The 18,061-nt window shown below is 41.8% G+C and overlaps 1 protein-coding gene across 1 annotated transcript in view; it reads left to right on the top strand.

The window, feature by feature from the left end:
• The window catches only part of ALDH9A1 (aldehyde dehydrogenase 9 family member A1), a 40,470-nt gene that overhangs the window by 10,610 nt on the left and 11,799 nt on the right, over positions 1-18,061 (top strand). Inside the window, exons 4-8 of the mRNA XM_015830420.2 lie at positions 12,285-12,414; positions 13,799-13,933; positions 14,306-14,502; positions 15,387-15,527; positions 16,723-16,911. Of these exons, the coding sequence (XP_015685906.1) occupies positions 12,285-12,414; positions 13,799-13,933; positions 14,306-14,502; positions 15,387-15,527; positions 16,723-16,911 (792 nt within the window). The remainder of the gene's footprint in view (positions 1-12,284; positions 12,415-13,798; positions 13,934-14,305; positions 14,503-15,386; positions 15,528-16,722; positions 16,912-18,061) is intronic.

Below are 18,061 nucleotides of genomic sequence, written 5' to 3'. Positions count from 1 at the left end.
TCGCCTACATCGTCCATATAGGACGACTCGGGAACTCAACTCCTACCCCGGGCAGCTCACCTATCCCCTTATGCCCAGGGGAAAGGTATCAAGCCGTTTGACAGCTGATGCTGGCTGTCAAACCGGCTTTTACGCAAAACAGGCGGGAGGCAGCAAACAGCTGCGACCGACGAAATCGCCTGCCACCGGAAGTCTCCTCGCCACGCATCCAAATTTTGATCCTATGACTATGAGGATGCGAGAACAGTCATAAGTATGAAAAATAATCATGAGTCATTTTTGTCAGTGGCATTATAACTTTGAACGGTCACTAAACGAATGATTGTAAGTCGAGGACTACCTGTTGTTCTTTGCAGGCTTAGCTCACCAAACAAAAGGGATTTTTTCCTAACAAATATAATATAATCAAAAACTAAAGTTTTCTTCTAACTTAATTCAATTGCTGAGTCTTTTTTCATAATCAAGTATTACTTTTGTTAAAAAAGAAAGACAAAAGGCCACCAACTGCTCAGGAGAGCCCAAGGATTTCCCCTTACAACCTCACCTTTTATCATTTCTTTTAAAAAATCAAAATTCAATATTGCACTAATTTACAAAAATGCCTATGAGTCCTAAATTTTTGTAGTGGAAAAATAAACAATGAATGATTGAAGTATTTTATTGTCTGTACAGGTAGTCCTCCACTTACGATGGATCTCCCTGGGAATATTTATGATCCAGTTCCAAATTTCCAACAGCCCGAGGGAGGGGCAGTGGTCACATGACTATCAGTTGCTCAGCATTGGGACCACATTTATAGTCATTTGTATTATCCTATAGTCATGTGATCCATGTTTTATGACATTTCTGCCAAAAAATACTTTGGCACATAAAGGCATTTGCTTAATAAGCATAGTAAAATGCATTAAATTGAGTTGGTTACATGTATGATCCATTTTACAACCATCATGACTTACGACACTGATGGGCAGGCTCCATTAAGGTTGTAGGTTGGGGACTACTGTATCTATTAGCCATAAAAACCTCAAAGAAGCTAAGATAACAATAGCAATTGCATTTATATACCGCGCCACAGTACTTTACAGCACTGTCTGAGTGGTTTACAGTGTCAGCATGTTGCCCCCAATAATCTCGGTCCTCATTTTACCGACCTCTGAAGGGTGGAAAGTGGAGTCAACTTTGAGCTAGTCATGTTCGAACTCCTGGTGTGTGGACAAAGTTAGCCTGCAATACTGATAGTAAGAAGCATCTTGTGAATGCTGAGTCAGTTAGAAAGGATGATCAGTGACATTACCATAAATTGGTATTTTGTTGCTATAGGTAATCCTCTACCTACAATGATTCAGTCGGTTATTGTTCCAAGTTACAGCTCAATAGATAGTGGTCACAATCCTTCAGGCTTCAGCTGCCCCAGAAAATTTGGGGTCATATGATCACAATCTGGGTGCTTGACAATACATTTACATTTACAACTAGTTGTCAAGCCACTCATGTAATAATGATGAACTAAGACTTGTAACCACCTAATTGGCCACCTAATGAGAAGGAAGGACTCACTGGAGAAGGGCCTAATGCTGGGAAAGATTGAGGGCAATAGAAGAAGGGGACGACAGAGAATGAGGTGGCTGGATGGAGTCACTGTGGAGTCATTCTTCCACAATGTAACTAAATTAGTGGACCAGCGAAATGCAGTGGACATAGTATACTTGGATTTCAGTAAGGCATTTGACAAAGTCGACCACAGCCTACTTCTTGGTAACCTAGAAAAATGCAGGATAGATAGCATCACCACTAGATGGATTTGTAACTGGCTGACAAAGTGCACTCAATGTGTAGTCCTTAATGGAACTACATGTACATGAGGGAAGTAAGCAGTGGGGTATCCCAAAGTTATAAGTGGAATCTTTCCAAACAACTACTTCTCACTCCCCAAAAATGTAGGTATCCATTGAGGATATCTCCATAGCACTTATCCAGTAAATTTTCCTACAAATTGGGACATAATGTCTCTTGATAGCTGTCTTCTAGTTGCATGTAATAGCTCTATTCCGCAAACTCCAGCTTTTCTGAGATAATCCAATTCATAATACCCCCTTCAGTCTCCTCTAGCAAATCTCCAATTTTCAAGCCAAACTCTTTCTCTTTCAAATCTATTAACCACAAATTAATTTCCAAACCATCCAATTGCATGACTGATTTAACTACCGTTGCCTGTATTTGCCTTTTATTTAATTTTTCATTTAAAACTTGTAAGTTGGCAAACATTTTTTCAAAAGTTTCCAAGAAGGCTTTAACATTAAAACATCTAGTCCTATCTCCCTTTTATAGATTTTTTTTTGGGGGGGGGCATTGTAGAGAATATATAATGTATAATATTAAAGTCCTTAATTTATTGTTGCTTTGATTTTAATATAGTCCAAATCTCTCATATAGCTAAGCTTTCACAGCAAAGTGTATATAGTTCTTTCTCCAGCATGAGGATGGATAATCCACAGATTGGGTTTCCTGAAGTCCCTTCTACCCAATTAGACTAAGACTGAGAGATAGCCACGCCTCTTGCTGGCTCACGTTTACCCAGTTCCGTCTTAGTCTTTACCCAGACAAGACGCTTTGGTGCTTCTCTCCAGACTCAGGTTTTATTAAAAAAAATAGTTTTCCCTTATTCCTATCCGTGGATTATCTTTCCTTTCCCCTTTAATTTCTCTTCAAAACACTGTATTTTTCCTGTGCTTTCCTCCCTCAGGTCCTCCCCTCCCCTCCGATTCCTTTTTGTTTACATTCCCTGGTTGTTGCAGCCTCACCACGAGGCTTGTGTTCTTTTTCCGGTTGAGTGCTCAGGACTTTTGGGAAGCCAGTAGCCTCAGCACGAGGTTTCTTTGTTTACCTTTTGCTTTTTGGGGCTTTGGGGAGTTGCGGAGCCTTCCGTTCGATCCAGCTGGTCGACAGCTCTCCGCGGAAGCCCAGGGCATCTGCAGTTCATCCTGGACTGCTGAGGCCTCGAGGGGGGCCTGTTTCACTTTATTTGCAAGGCTTGCAGAAGTGTGGAGCCTTCCGATCGGCTCTTTGCTCCCTTGCATTGCGGGGAGTCACGTGGCTGGCGTCTGCCATTTTGGTTTCGAGGCCTAGCTCTTTTGCAAGGAGTCCATACTGGTTTTCCAGCCTTTACTGATTGGTGCAACCCATTCTCAGACTTGTGCTGAAGGGTCTCAGGACCAGCTCTTTTGCAAGGAGTCCATACTGGTTTTCCAGTCTTTACTACCTGGTACAACCCATTCTCAGACTTGTGCTGAAGGGTTTTTCAGGTCTTACCTACTGTGCCAAGAGCCATACTGGTTTTACCAATTTTCTACTGTTTTTCACCTTAAGACCTTACTTTCTACTTTCTTAGACCCATTCTCAGACTTGCGCTGAAGGATACACAAACGATGGCTGAAGACAAGCAGCCTCAACTGGTTCTGGCACCCACCAGTCCTCCAAGTAAAAGGAGATGCAAATCTCCAAAAGCGGAGGCAGCCGGCAAAGTCAAAGCAAAAGCAAAGGCCTTATCCGGAAAAGCGCCATCCAAGACGGCGGAAAAGGAGGCCGCTAGGAGACATCAGGCCCTAGAGAGGCAGATATCCAGGGCTCAAAAGACAGCTCCATCACAACATGTGCAAGCTGCATCTGAGACTTCTCCTTTCAGCCCTCAGGTAACCACAATTGCACAGGTTCATAGGCCATTGTCTCCGGAGGGTGGGTCTCAATCTTGACCCATTAGTCCCATGACATCTAATCCTAGTCCAAGCTGGGGGGCTCCCTCGCTTAATCCTCAACCTACTCCATCGGCCATGTTCATACCCACGGCCGCTGGTCTCCGTCCTGAGTCGTCACAGATGATTGTGCCGGAGCAACTACAATCCATGCTCACGCATGTATTAGAGAGTCTCTCATCCCTACAGAAATCCCAAATCCCGACACCCTCCCAGCGTCAGTCCACCACCCCTGATTACACTTATTCCATTGCTTCCGATCAATCCTCACAGAGTGGGGATTCTTATTCGGAAATTGATGAATCACGGGGGACAGCTCTATCAGACGATGAGGATGCTCCTCAGGAGCCCTCCCCTTTTGTAGGCCTCTTTGATCCCACTCTATTTAAGACCATTCTAGCCAAGGCCACGGCCACATCCCAGATCACCCCAGAGCCAGACCCACAACCCACCCCTTCCACCAGTCAGTCTTCAAATCCTCTGTTTGCTGAGCCTAAGGTGACTCAAAGACATATTCCTTGTCCTCCATTCTTTGCCAACACAGTAAAAAAACAGTGGTCCAATCCTGGGGCTTCTCCTGTCCCAGGGTCCTCTGCCAAAAAGCTGTTTAGCGTGGCGCCATCCTTAACCAACCTCCTGGAGGTCCCGACTGTGGACACATCCCTTACTCCCATTTTTTCAAACTCCACTATCGCTGGAGATATGGCGGAGGTGTTAAGACCGGAGGAGAGGAAATCTGAGTACGCACTAAGAAGGGCTCATCAAGCATCAGGGTGGGCGGTAAAGGCTTCCACGTCACCCTCTTCTCACGATCTTCTATCACCTGGCTCCGGGAGCTTCAGGGCATGATCCCGCAGGATCAGGTACGCGCCCATCAGACGTTGGGAAAGTTATTAGCGGCGGTGGAATACACGGCCGATGCCACGTTGCATGCCACCCGATTTTCAGCCAGAGCGATAGCAGCCAATGTTTCTACCAGGAGACTGCTTTGGCTGAAGCAATGGCGGGCGGATCTAAAATCCAAAGGGCGTTTGGCCACCGCTCCTTACTCGGGCGGAAAATTGTTTGGGGAAGCCCTGGAGCCATACTTGATAGAAAACAAGGATGATAAGAAAAAGGTACTTGCTCACCAGGCCAGGCGATCGGATAGGAAGTCTGCTCCCTTTTATCGGGATTCCGGGGCAATACCCAGGGTTCTAACTGGTCACAACCCACACGTTCATTTCCTCTAAGATCGGACCGTCAAACGGAACGTTTTGGACCCAAGCCCAGGCAACAACAGCCGTCTAAGCGGCCCTTTCGAGGCGTGGGGGGCCGTCCCTATTGGAGGAATAAGTGACATTACCACTGATGCCTGGGTCTTGTCCACCATCACCAACGGCCTGACCTTGGAGTTTCTCTCAAAACCGGCAAACCGATTCATTTCTTGTCCAACACCTTCAAACCCGTCAAAACGGGCCCTCATGAAGGAGGCCATTTCCCATCTTATCGAAATAAAAGCGGTAGAACCGGTTCCTCCCGATCAGAGGGGGAGAGGCTTTTACTCAATCTATAGTTCCAAAGACCTCGGGAGGATGGAGGGCCATTCTGGACCTAAAAAGGTTAAATTCTTACCTGGTATACAAAAAATTCAAAATGCAGAATCCATTTTGGCCAACATAAGAAGGAACGACCTCCTGACGTCCATCGACCTCACGGAGGCGTACCTACATATCCCAATTTTTCCATCACATCGCAGCTTTCTCAGATTCTGCTACAGATCTTATCACTATCAATACAGAGCGTTTCCTTTTGGCCTTTCATCCACCCCGAGGGTATTCACGAAGATCTTGTCGGTTCTGGCAGCTCACCTCAGACTGGATTCCATTCGGATCCAGTGTTACCTGGACGACATCCTCATCCAATCAGTGTCGGTCCAGGCTGCGAGGTCAGAGGTAGCCCGTACAATAGAGGTGCTCCAGAACCACGGATTCTTGATGAATTTTCTCAAAAGCCAACTGATTCCATCCACGCGGCTCCTTCATCTGGGAGCAGTGATAGATACAACACGCTGCATGGTCTTCCTGTTGCCAGACCGCATAGCCAGTCTCGGACCTTGTCCGCCAGATGCAACGCACCAGGACAGTTCCGCTTCTCACTCTCTCCCAGCTCTTAGGCAAGATGATCTCTTGCATCGCCATCGTACCTTGGACCAGACTATATTCAAGAGCCCTTCAGTGGTTCCTCCTCCCCTTTCAGAGGCGAAAATTAACATCCTCCAACAGGCAAATGAAGTTGACCCCTCTGATATCGAGTTCACTCCGATGGTGGAGTTCTCGGGCCATCAACAAGGGCTCGAAGTTCAGAGAGCCGTCACGGATCGTGCTCACCATGGACGCCAGTCTTTTCGGCTGGGGGGCTCACCTCCAGTCTCAGATAGCCCAGGGGAGATGGTCCAAGGAGGATTTGAAACACAATATAAATTGGCTGGAGCTCAGGGCAATTCACCTGGCGTTGTGTCACTTCAGTCACAAGGTGAGAGGCCAGCACGTTCTCGTCCTCATGGACAACATGGCGGCCAAAGCCCATGTGAACCGTCAAGGAGGCACCAGGTCGAGTTCTCTGATGACGGAAGCCAGACTGCTCTGCTCTTGGGCAGAGGCCAATCTGTCCTCGATAAAGGCGGATTACATCTCGGGGGCAATCAACCAGCAGGCGGACGCTCTCAGCAGGGCGAAGGTGGATCATTCAGAGTGGCAACTGGATCCAGCACTGTTCCTAGCAATATCTCACAGGGTAGGCCACCCAGTTCTAGACTTATTCGCCTCAGCAGCGAACTCCCAACTTCCAAGGTTTTTCTCCCGTTTTCCGTCCCTGGGGTCGGAGGGGGTAGATGCCCTGCGCATTCCGTGGCCCCGGGGACTTCTTTACGCCTTTCCTCCGCTCCCTCTACTTCCGGCCGTCATCCGCAAGATTCTGCGAGAGAAGGCGGAGGTTGTCCTCATAGCCCCTCATTGGCCGAGGCGCCCGTGGTTCGCCGATCTCATGAGCCTGTCAGTATCGGTTCCATGGAAGATACCCCTGGACCGAATAGCACTCAGTCAAGGGGCGCTCCAGTATCCCGACCCTCAATGGCTACAGTTAGCCGTATGGCGCTTGAGCGGAGACGTCTGATTGAGGAAGCTTATCCTCCAAGGGTCATTGATATGATCCAAGTGTCTAGACGCCCGTCAACTAATAGAGTTTATGACTCTACTTGGAAGAGTTTTATATCTTGGATGTCCAAGCATCATGTCCAGTTGTCATCTCTCACAGTGCCTCAGGTGCTACAGTTTTTACTGGACGGGATGGATAAGGGTCTGTCTCCTAGTACTATCAGGAGGCAAGTTGCGGCTTTGGCCACGGTTCTTTCTTGTGACGACTCTTCCTCACTTGCACACCATCCGGTGATCCGTTCTTTCATAAAGGGAGCAATTAATACTAGACCTCCAACGGTTCATCGGTACCCCTCTTGGGATCTTTTGAGAGTTTTGCAGGCCCTTACCGGGTCGCCTTTCGAACCACTTCGTTCCTGTGATCTCAATCTCTTATCTATGAAGGTAGCCTTTTTAGTGGCAGTGACCTCGGCCAGGCGCATATCTGAATTGGCCGCCCTCTCGGTCAGGGAGGATCTCTGCCTATTTCGGCCCGACTGCGTGATCCTACGATTGGATCCCACCTTCATTCCTAAGGTGAACTCTTTGTTTCACCGGTCACAGGAGGTGGTGTTGTCGAGTTTCTGCCCTAGTCCATCTTGTGACTTGGAACGCAGATGGCACACCTTGGATGTTCACAGGGCACTACACATTTACATTGAAAGGACTGCTTCTTTCCGTAGGTCAGAGGCACTTTTCCTCTCTTTCAATCCTGCCTCTATGGGGCTCAAGGTTTCTTCTTCCACTATTGCCAGGTGGATTAAGGCTTGTATTGCCAGGACATACCAATCGCAGTCTTTAGCCATTCCTTCACATATCACGGCTCACTCTACTCGTAGTGCTGCCACCTCTGCGGCCTGGGCCACTCGGGCACCCATGGGCGACATCTGTAGGGCAGCGACCTGGTCGTCGGCTTCCCCATTTATCCGTCACTATAAAATTGATAGCTTTGCCTCTGCTGGCGCTGCCTTTGGCCGTAGAGTATTACAGAGGGTAGTGTCATCTCCTGCATCACATGGCCCGTCTGTTGCCCCCCCCCAGGGACAGGCAGGCTTTGGTATGTCCCAATCTGTGGATTATCCATCCTCATGCTGGAGAAGGGGCGTTGTCTTACCTGAACGCCTTTTCTCAGCATGATGATGGATAATCCACTCCCGCCCTTTACTGATTACTGGGCACTGTGGCAGGAGTCTGGAAACCAACGCGTGTGGCTTTGTCTGATGCTTCGCCTTCGTCGGAACTGGGTAAACGTGACCCAGCAAGAGGCGTGGCTATCTCTCAGTCTTAGTCTAATTGGGTAGAAGGGACTTCAGGAAACCCAATCTGTGGATTATCCATCATCATGCTGAGAAAAGGCGTTCAGGTAAGACAACGCCCCTTTTCAAAGGCATCTCGCATATGCACATAGAAAATAGAATCATAGGGCTGGAGGGGGCCTTCTAGTCCAACCTGCTCAAGGCAAGAGATCTTATACCATCCCAGTCAAATGATTGTCCAATCGATTCTTGAAAACCTTCACTGATAGTGCACCCATAATTCTGGGAGACAGGGTATTCCATTGATTAATTGTTCTGTCAGGAAATTTGTCCTTGGTTCTAGTTTGGATTGCTTTAACAAGTTTCACCCATTACAGTGGCACTTTGGTACTCATCATTAATTGGCTCTGGGAGGCGCGATGTGTAGCAAAAATAAGTAGCAAACAAATTTTTCCTATAAGGAATAATGTATTGAGTCATAAGGCAGCCGATGTCAATGCTGCTAACATCGGATGTTCTTGCTTGACAATATATAAAGATGCAGACATTTTCTATTTAACCTGTGTATTACTTTTAGAGTTAAAAGAGATGGTGCTGGAGGGGAGGGGGAAGAATGTGCTGGGGACTAGTTAGCCATAACAATATCTCAGTAGAGTATTCTTCAAGGTTAGTTGTAATAAGAGGAGATAACAGGAGGGAAAGTTCACACTTCAAACTAATTGGAGAATGTAATTAATGACTGTTAAATGAAGGAGTGAGTTATGCTTGATACTGTGTGTTTGGGGGAGGAGAAATTCAGATTTTGGTTACTCTATGTACGTGCTGAAGCTATGTTGCAAATTAAAGATTCTTTAAGGTAAACAATGCCTCAAAGTTCTTTGAAGAGCTTCTTCTTTTGGAACCATGACAGCTGACACCAACAACTTCTAGCTTGTGTGTTGAGTACCAAACAAATGATGAGTATGGAACAAAATTTTCACATCAAAATGCGTTAGTACCAAATTCAATGAGTTTCAAAGCAGTTGAGTATCAAGGTACCACTGTACTTCTTGTCCTGCCACTGCTGCTTTGGAGAATAAATCGATCCTCTCTCCTCTGTGACAGCCCCTCAAATACTGGAAGACAGCTATCAAATCACCCTAATTCTTCTCTTTGATAGACTAACATATGTAACTCTATCAACCATACATCATACAATTTAGTCTTCAGATCCCTTATCACAGGGGTGTCAAACTCGATTTCATTGAGGGCCGCATCAGCATTGTGGTTACCCTCGGGGGTGTGTGTGACTGGGGTAGCATGTCTGGGTGGGTGTGGTCGGCTAAGGTTTTATAAAGTGGTACTAATACTTTGTGTGATCTTGATTCTATGCCTCTGTTTATACAACCCAGGATTGTATTAGCTTTTTTGGCTACTGCTGCACACTGCTGGCTCATTGTCAAGTGATTGTCTAGTAGGACTCCAAGGTCCCTCTCACAGTTACTGTTTTTGAGCCAGGTCTCGCCTAAACTATACTTATATCTTTGATTTTTCCTACCTAAATATAAAACTTTGCTTTTCTCCACATTATAACTCATTTTGTTGGATAGGGCCCATTGTTCAATTTTGTCAAGATCTTTTTGGATCCTGAGCTTGTCTTCTGGGGTGTTGGTTATTCCTGCCAGTTTAGTGTCATCTGCAAATTTGATGAGTTCCCCTTCTATTCCCTCATCTAAGTCATTAATGAAGATATTGAAGAATACTGGGCCTAACACGGAGCCTTGTGGTACCCCACTGCTTACTTCTCTCCATGTGGATGTAGTACTATTGAGGACTACTTGTTGAGTACGGTTTGTTAGCCAGCTACAAATCCATCTGGTGGTGATGTTGTCTATTCTACCTTTTTCTAGTTTACCAAGCAGTAGATTGTGGTCTACTTTGTCGAATGCCTTACTGAAATCTAAGTATACTATGTCCACAGTGTTTCGCTGGTCGACTAATTTGGTCACTTTATCAAAGAATGAAATAAGATTGGTTTGGCATGATCTGTTTTTAACAAATTTTCCCACAACGTTCCGGCAACATCAACTCCCTCTATCTTCTCTATTAGTATGAATTAAGTCCAGTATAGCTTTACTTTTAGTTTCCTCCTCTACCTTTTGGATGACAAAGTTGTCGGTTAGGTTGGTTAGGAATCTGTTTGATCTCCCACTCGCTGCAGAGTTTGTCTCCCAGTTGATATCTGGATAGTTGAAGTCTCCCATTACTACTGTGGTATGCTTCCTACATGCATTTGTTAACTGGTTGGCAGAGTCCATCTATTTCTTCTGATTGCTTGGGTGGCCTGTAATACACACCTATGGCAATGTCACTTTTTTCCCCTTTTATATTGACCCATATAGATTCTGGAGGGCTTTTATCTTTGATCATGTGCATTTCTGTAGATATTTAGTAGTCGCTTACATTTAGTGCAACGCCCCCTCCTCTTTTTGTAGTTCTGTTTCTTTTGAACAATTTGTATCCACCCATCAGTCCATTCTAGTCCTGGGTTTCGTCCCAGCAGGTTTCTGTAATGTTATACCTATCCTCATGTACTATTGCTTCTAGTTCGCCCTGTTTGTTCCCCAAGTTTTGAGCATTAGTATATAAGCATTTAAGACTTTTATGCCTGTCTGTGAATATGACTCCCAGCTTGTCTTCAGAAGTTGTGGGTGCTTCATCACTGGAGGTTTTTAAAAAAGACTGAAAAGCCATTTGTCTGAAATGATATAGGGTCTCCAAGGTCCCTTCAAGTCCTATTCTATTCTATATACAAGATATTTCTTGAAGAGATAACAGGAAAGGACAAACAGATTTAGTGTGTGGGAGTTCCAGTATTTGGAGCTATTTAATTTAGAAAAAAAGCAAGCAAGAGAAGTCATGATAAAGGTTTATAGAATTATGAATGTTGTGAAAAGAGTACACAGAAATAAGCATTTTTTTCTTTCTCACAATAAATGAACTTGGAGTATCCATTTACCTTTAATAATGGAAAGTGTGGGATAGATAAAATACTTCACATAAGGATCAGAATTCATTACCAGAAGATGTGGCTATGTATCAGTGAATAGTCCATGAGTACATGCTATCTCCAGGATCAGAGACACCAGACCTCTAAATATAAGGCATATTTAATTAGCTACAAAGAAAAAAGACATTTGACAAGTCTTTTGATTATCTGAGAAAGATTTCCATTCTTAAATAAATTGCAAAGTTAAAATACCAAATAAATACAATAATTACTAATTTCTGTTCCTATAATCAGCGTGTTCTTATTTGGACAAGATGCTAGAAACCTAGTCTATTTGGAATGCACAGTGTACTTCATGGTGTACTGTGAGGATGGGCAAATTTTGAGAAAGAGATTATAACTGTCTCCTGACCAGATTCCAAGCTGTAGGAAGTTTTCCAATGTCTGGGTGACATTAATGAAAATTTTGTTGGGTTTGAGAGATTTGTATAGAACAAGGATCTCCAGAGGTCTCCTCTCCCTATCCGTATTTTGCCATGCTGACTGAAAACTGTTCCATTAAATTTCAGTAGACTTAAGCAGTGCTAGGGAAATGTCTCATGATACCTTTATCTGGTCTACTCCTGATATATGATTATAGCACCCTAACACATTTAATTGCACATGTATAGGCTTTTCTGAAATTTTGCCAGTGCTCCAATTACCTGCTATTTTCATGTTTCAAGATCTAGCCTCATTGAAAAAGAATTATTCACCTTGCTGGTTGATCAAGCAGATCATAGTTTTCAAATTTGACAAAATGTATTATATTTGTATTCTGCTTCACTTGTAAAAATGCATGCAGTGGTAAATCACATGTCATATATCCTATTGCTCAGGTTTTTTTAGAATTTTCTTTTGAAACGCAATATGTACAAAGGCTGTTCAGGATTTGTTCTTTTTATTTGTAATTTTATTATATATGTTTTTATTCAAATTGTACTTTTTTAGTGTGCTTTATTGTAAACTGTCCAGAGAGCTTCAGTTATTAAATGGTTTAAATATTTTAATAGATCCATAAAAATAGAAAATGTCTTGCTACTGCTTAGCATGTTCTGTGCTATGTATTGGATTCCAGGAAAGAAGAGAAGAAATTGCCACCATAGAAACAATCAACAATGGGAAATCCATCTTTGAAGCTCTCATAGACATTGATATATCTTGGCAATGCCTGCAGTATTATGCTGGTTTAGCTGGCTCCTTAGCAGGTAGCTGTTACATGTTCTGCTTGTTAATTCTGTCTCTTTCTTCATTAATTACTCTTTGGTCTAATGTCTCCTTAAATAAAACTAATACAATTTTATAAGTACTTAATATTTAAGAATTAATATCAGGTACTTCCAAGGGAAAAGTCTTAGAGCAAAGATTACTTTATTTGAGCTCTAGTTGATGTAGAATAGCAGAATTGGTCTTGAATGTTTTAGTACTTACTTCCAGATTAACAGGGTATGGGAGACTAGCAAGGTAAATTTTAGATTATTCATCTTAATTTGCATAGGATAATTTGAAATTGCTCAAAATGAATCTTGTGTTACACTTTCCAAAATTTGTCAAAGTTGCATAGTATTATGTCCTTATCATTAGCAGGCAATGCTGCAAGTGCCATGGATATGATTAAAATTTATGAATTAATTTCTTTTTTTATTATATGAAAACCACAATCCTATCTGTTGACTTCTGCAATATGGAAAAAATATGGTCTTAAATGTAGGAGGGTTATATGGTAAAAAGCATGAATTAATAAATGAAATGAAGAAATGTATTGTTTGTGAACTAATATAAAGAGATGATTATGATTAACAGAAGACTATGATTAATAGAGTTGAAAATGTGATTTTATGCAGTGAAGTTGATGCATACAGGCATAAAGTGAAGATGTAGTTTATGAATGGAAAGACTAAAAGGGCTAACATATATAATACAGGTACGAGATTGTATCATCTAGGTAATTGTCAATACATATGAAAGAACAGTAGGAGTAATTGCTTAGTGAATGATAGATAAAAAATTTTTCAAGAGCTTTTAGAAAAACTGTGCAATATTGGGAAGGTGTTTGGTAGAATTCTGATGGAAGGTATATGTGATGACAGTGAATAAAATTTGGAAATTACTATCCTTGTCTGTGCTGGGCAGAATCCAGATTTGCTGTTCCATAGTCATTGAGGAAGGTAATATGTAGAATAGAACAGAACAGAATAGAGCTGGAAGGGACCTTGGAGGTCTTCTAGTCCAGTCCCGTCCCCGGCTCAAGCAGGAGAACCTGCAAGAAATGACTGTTTTGTTGAAAGAAGTAAAAGTAACTCTGCTTCTGCCCACTTTGATTATTTGATTTGATGATTTGCTGGAACTCCATGCAGGTTAGTGAATTAGAAAGAAGGGCTGATTGCACTATCTACATTTTTCTGGAGCATCCAGTTTTTGTGTTAGGGAAAAGTCTGTTCTTCAACAATTAGAATAGAAGATCAGTAGGCTATGTTCCATCCTTCCTCTACTACTTTTCTGGACATAAAACCTTTTTAATTACTCTGCTTCTCATTTTTGAGAATTGGTTTATATTTCTTATGTCCAGATCTCTTTGTCTTTTCTACTTAGGTCAACATGTCCAGCTCCCTGAGGGATCCTTTGCTTATACCAGAAGAGAACCTCTTGGAGTCTGTATTGGGATAGGGGCTTGGAACTACCCTTTTCAGATTGCCTGCTGGAAATCAGCCCCTGCTTTGGCCTGTGGTAAAATAAATTAACTTTTCGATAAATGAATGAATTTCATTCACAGAAACTAGTAGTTGAGGATTGCTTTTCTAGGTGTTCATTATTACCATTTGAGATGTGGAAATTGGGAAGAAAGATCCAGTGGAGTTATTAGAACTTAATAATAACAAATAGTAGTAGTAGAAGAGACCACTTTGACACTGGCATTGATTTAGCTTCAAAATTTAAGTGGGGTGGGTGTAATAATCTGGATGTCTGCATTAATTTGTCTTAGTTGGACTGAAACATTTTTTTCTTCAATATTACTCTTTCATTTGATTGTAATTGAAGCTATTTCTAGACAGAAAATAAGTATCCATTCTTTTTATTCTTGTGAATTGGGCTACCTAGGTAATGCCATGGTCTTCAAACCTTCTCCCTTCACCCCCATCTCTGTTGTGCTGCTGGCAGAGATCTACAATAAGGCTGGTGTTCCTAAGGGACTTTTCAATGTGGTGCAAGGTGGAGCTGCCACAGGCCAGTTCCTGTGCCAGCACCCAGATGTGGCCAAAGTCTCATTCACTGGGAGTGTGCCCACAGGTGTTAAGGTATGTATATGTGTGTGTGTGTGTGTGTGTTAAGTACTGTCACTATTGAATGATAAAGTTTAAAAAGGTTTGATATCTGAAGCAGTCTTAATGCAATTTGTCCCTTCTCCAATGACTTTGACAATTTATTCATACACATGCAACTATGCTAAGATCAGTTAGAAGAGTTGTTTTGCTACTAACCAGAACTGCCAGTTTGAGAGGCTGATAGATCTGTTTGTTGTCCAGTTTACATATTTGCCAGTTGCCAAATCTACAGATATTCCATTGTAATCTCAAGGTCTGCAGGTTTTTTAAAGATGTGCATTTGAATATGATGCACAAAGACCAGGCCTATATGGGTGTCTTCGTTGCTCTTATATTCAATGCTTGGATGGCTCTTCTTTGGAAATGTGGAGATCACTTCTTAATCCAGATTCTACTTCTAAATTGCATGTTGGTGAAAAATTATCCAGTAATCCTTAATGTATTTATAAGTTATTTTTTTATGTGCTGAAGTAACTGACAACATTTCATAGTGAAAATAACAGTAAAATACATAATTAATAACAATTTAAATAAAACATATTCATTAAGGTTAGAAGAAGAAAAAACTTTCTTAATATTCGTATCAAAAATGATGAATAAAGGCCCATTGCTATTTTAATAGTATAACTTTGGGTGTTAGATGTTTATATCAAAAATAGCACATTTATGTGAGATATTTGCTTGGAAATGTTTACCTATGTCCTGACCAATTCACTGAAAGAGAGCAATAATTTTGTATGTGAGATGGATTCTTATTCAGCAAATTCTAGCTGAGGCTCTTTGCATTTACCAAGAAAATAGAATTATAATTGCCTGTGTTAGCTGCTACATCTTGTTCTGTTTTTTCCCCCCAATAGATTATGGAAATGGCAGCCAAAGGGATCAAACCTGTTACTTTAGAATTAGGAGGAAAGTCCCCCCTCATTATCTTCTCTGACTGTGTTTTGGATAATGCTGTGAAAGGAGCCCTCATGGCTAATTTCCTTACCCAGGGTGAGGTATGCAATGTTTTTATCTAACAGAGAAGAGGCTGTGGATCTGACTAAATCATTTAAAAAGCCTACTTAAATTCCATAGCTGGAGAAGAAATTTGCTGTATCTCGTAAAATATTGTAATACAGAAATGGTTATCAGAATCTCTAAGAAAAAAATTGTGCTTTATCATTTGTACTGTGTTGTAAGATCCAATTTTTTCAATGTTCATTGCTTTTCAGGACTGATATTATCTTGTAATGTTCGTTGTTCAAGAAGAAGCTCTGTTCCTCTGTTCACTCCTCATAGACCTTATGTGTAATTATTAGATTTGATTTGACTTACTGATATTTGTTACTGATTGCTATTCCAAAGAGAGATTAAATCAGTGCAGAAATGTCAGTACAACTTATTTAATGACTCTTTGCAAGCATGACAGACTTTGAATGGGTGCTTTACTGCTCATAAAGCACTTCTGACCATTTTAAAATGTTGCATCACAACCATTGCCATCAACTGACCATATTTCAAGTGCGTGGCAATTTGTTCACATTTATGACCAGTTGCCAAGTGTCCTATGATCCTATGATCACCATTTGAAATCTTCTCTGGCAGCTTCCCCAGAAAATCATAAGAGAAGCAGTCGGGGAAGATTGCAAGTGCAGGGAATGTTGAATTTGAGGTCTGTTCCTCCAGCATGCTAAAGGATTTCTCCTCCTCTCTATGCAGTGAGAGGTGAAAACACTAGTGAACATCAGCATTCTGTACCTTTCAGAACAATGGTATTTGCTAGCATTTTCGGCAGATTTGAGATCTATTCTAGCATGCTGAAGGATTTCCCCTCCAGGGGTGAAATCTCTCAGCCCACTGGAGAAACAGACCTCAAATCTAGTGAAAACGCTAGCAAATGTGTATGGTGGAAGACCTGTGCCCGCTCCCTACTCTGCTACACCCGAGAGGCCCAGGCCTTCTCCCTGGCACTCCACTTAACAACCTGTGTGGGTCACTTAACACCTGCAACATGGAGAGCCAGACTTGAGGTCCTTGAGCAAAGTGATTACATGGTTTCTGACTTAACAACTACTTTACTCACTGACTGAGATTCTGGGCCCAAGGGTAGTCATAAGTGGAGATCTACCTTTGAGTTGATAGTTACAGGTTAGTTCTGAGCCTGTCAATTCTGAAAATGGGCCCTTTTTTAAACCTGTTCCTGTGCCTCAGGTATGCTGCAATGGTACTCGTGTGTTTGTACAACGAGCAATCCTGGAGGCCTTCACCAAAGAAGTTGTGAAACAGACTCAGAACATCAAAATTGGTGACCCCCTGCTGCAAACTACAAGGATGGGAGCACTTATCAACAAGGCACACCTGGAGAAGGTCTTGAGTTTTGTTAAACAAGCAAAGGAGCAGGTGAGCATTAACTTTACTGAGGTTTATCCTGAGGAATTGGGCTACTGAAAATACTTCACTCTTCTGCCACATGAGGTGCTAGAACATTATATTATGTATTATGTGCAAAACTGAGTATTGAAGGTAGAATAAAAGTGCTTTTCTGTGTCTGTACAGTTTATGGCTATCCAGTGAAAAGCTATCTGATCTAGGCACATGTGTTTAACAAACTATAATTGGGTTACTAAAAACAATGAGCACAAACCACATCTGGAATAAAATTTGTCATGCTTAATGGTAGATTTTATATTAGTGTCTATCTGTTATTGTGGGAGAACTCAGATTTAAGCTGTGTTTAGCATAGAGAATTTTTTTTTAAATATTTTTTATTTTTTTAATACAGTACATATTCAGCAGACTATGTCATTTTTATATACTATGGATCTACATTCTATACAATATATACACTATGTACATTCAATCTAACCCACAATAACCTAATTTACACAATAACCTTATGTATATTTCCAATTTTTATTTCTATTTTCTATCCAATTATACCAATTTTCCCAAACCGCAAAAAATTCCGAATCATCTTTTTCTTTTAATTCTAAGGTGAGTTTGTCCATCTCGGCACATTCATAAATTTTCTGAATAATCAACCCCTCTGGTGGTATATTGCGTTCCTTCCAATATTGCGCGAATGCAATTCTTGCCGCAGTTAGTATATGTAAGATCAGATATCTTATTTTCTTATAAAATTTCTTTTTAAGTATTCACAGGAGAAATGTTTCCGGATTTAATTCGATTTGACATTTTGTTAAATCTTGTAGCCACCCTTGTATTTTAATCCAATATTTTTTCGCTTCAGGGCATAGCCACCAAGCATGAAAGAAGGTACCTTGACGATAATTACATTTCCAACAATTTGGGCTTTGGTTTGGATACATTTTGGCTAATCTTGCAGGGGCTTAGGTGCCAACGATATAGCATTTTATATTGATTTTCCTTATATGCAGCGGATTTTGTTATTTTGTGATTTTTATTCCAAATTCTTTCCCAATCTTCTAATTCTATATTGTGCCCTATGTTTTTTGCCCATGCAATCATTGGTTCTTTCACTATCTCCTCTACTCTATCAAAGTCTAATAAATAGTTATATATTTTAGAT

Source organism: Protobothrops mucrosquamatus, unplaced genomic scaffold, assembly GCF_001527695.2.
Source record: "Protobothrops mucrosquamatus isolate PMUCROS unplaced genomic scaffold, P.Mucros_1.0 scaffold_243, whole genome shotgun sequence".
In the NCBI taxonomy this organism is placed as follows: Eukaryota; Metazoa; Chordata; class Lepidosauria; order Squamata; family Viperidae; genus Protobothrops; species Protobothrops mucrosquamatus.
The sequence above is the reverse complement of the archived record's forward strand: the minus strand, read 5'-3'. Positions and strand labels throughout refer to the sequence as shown.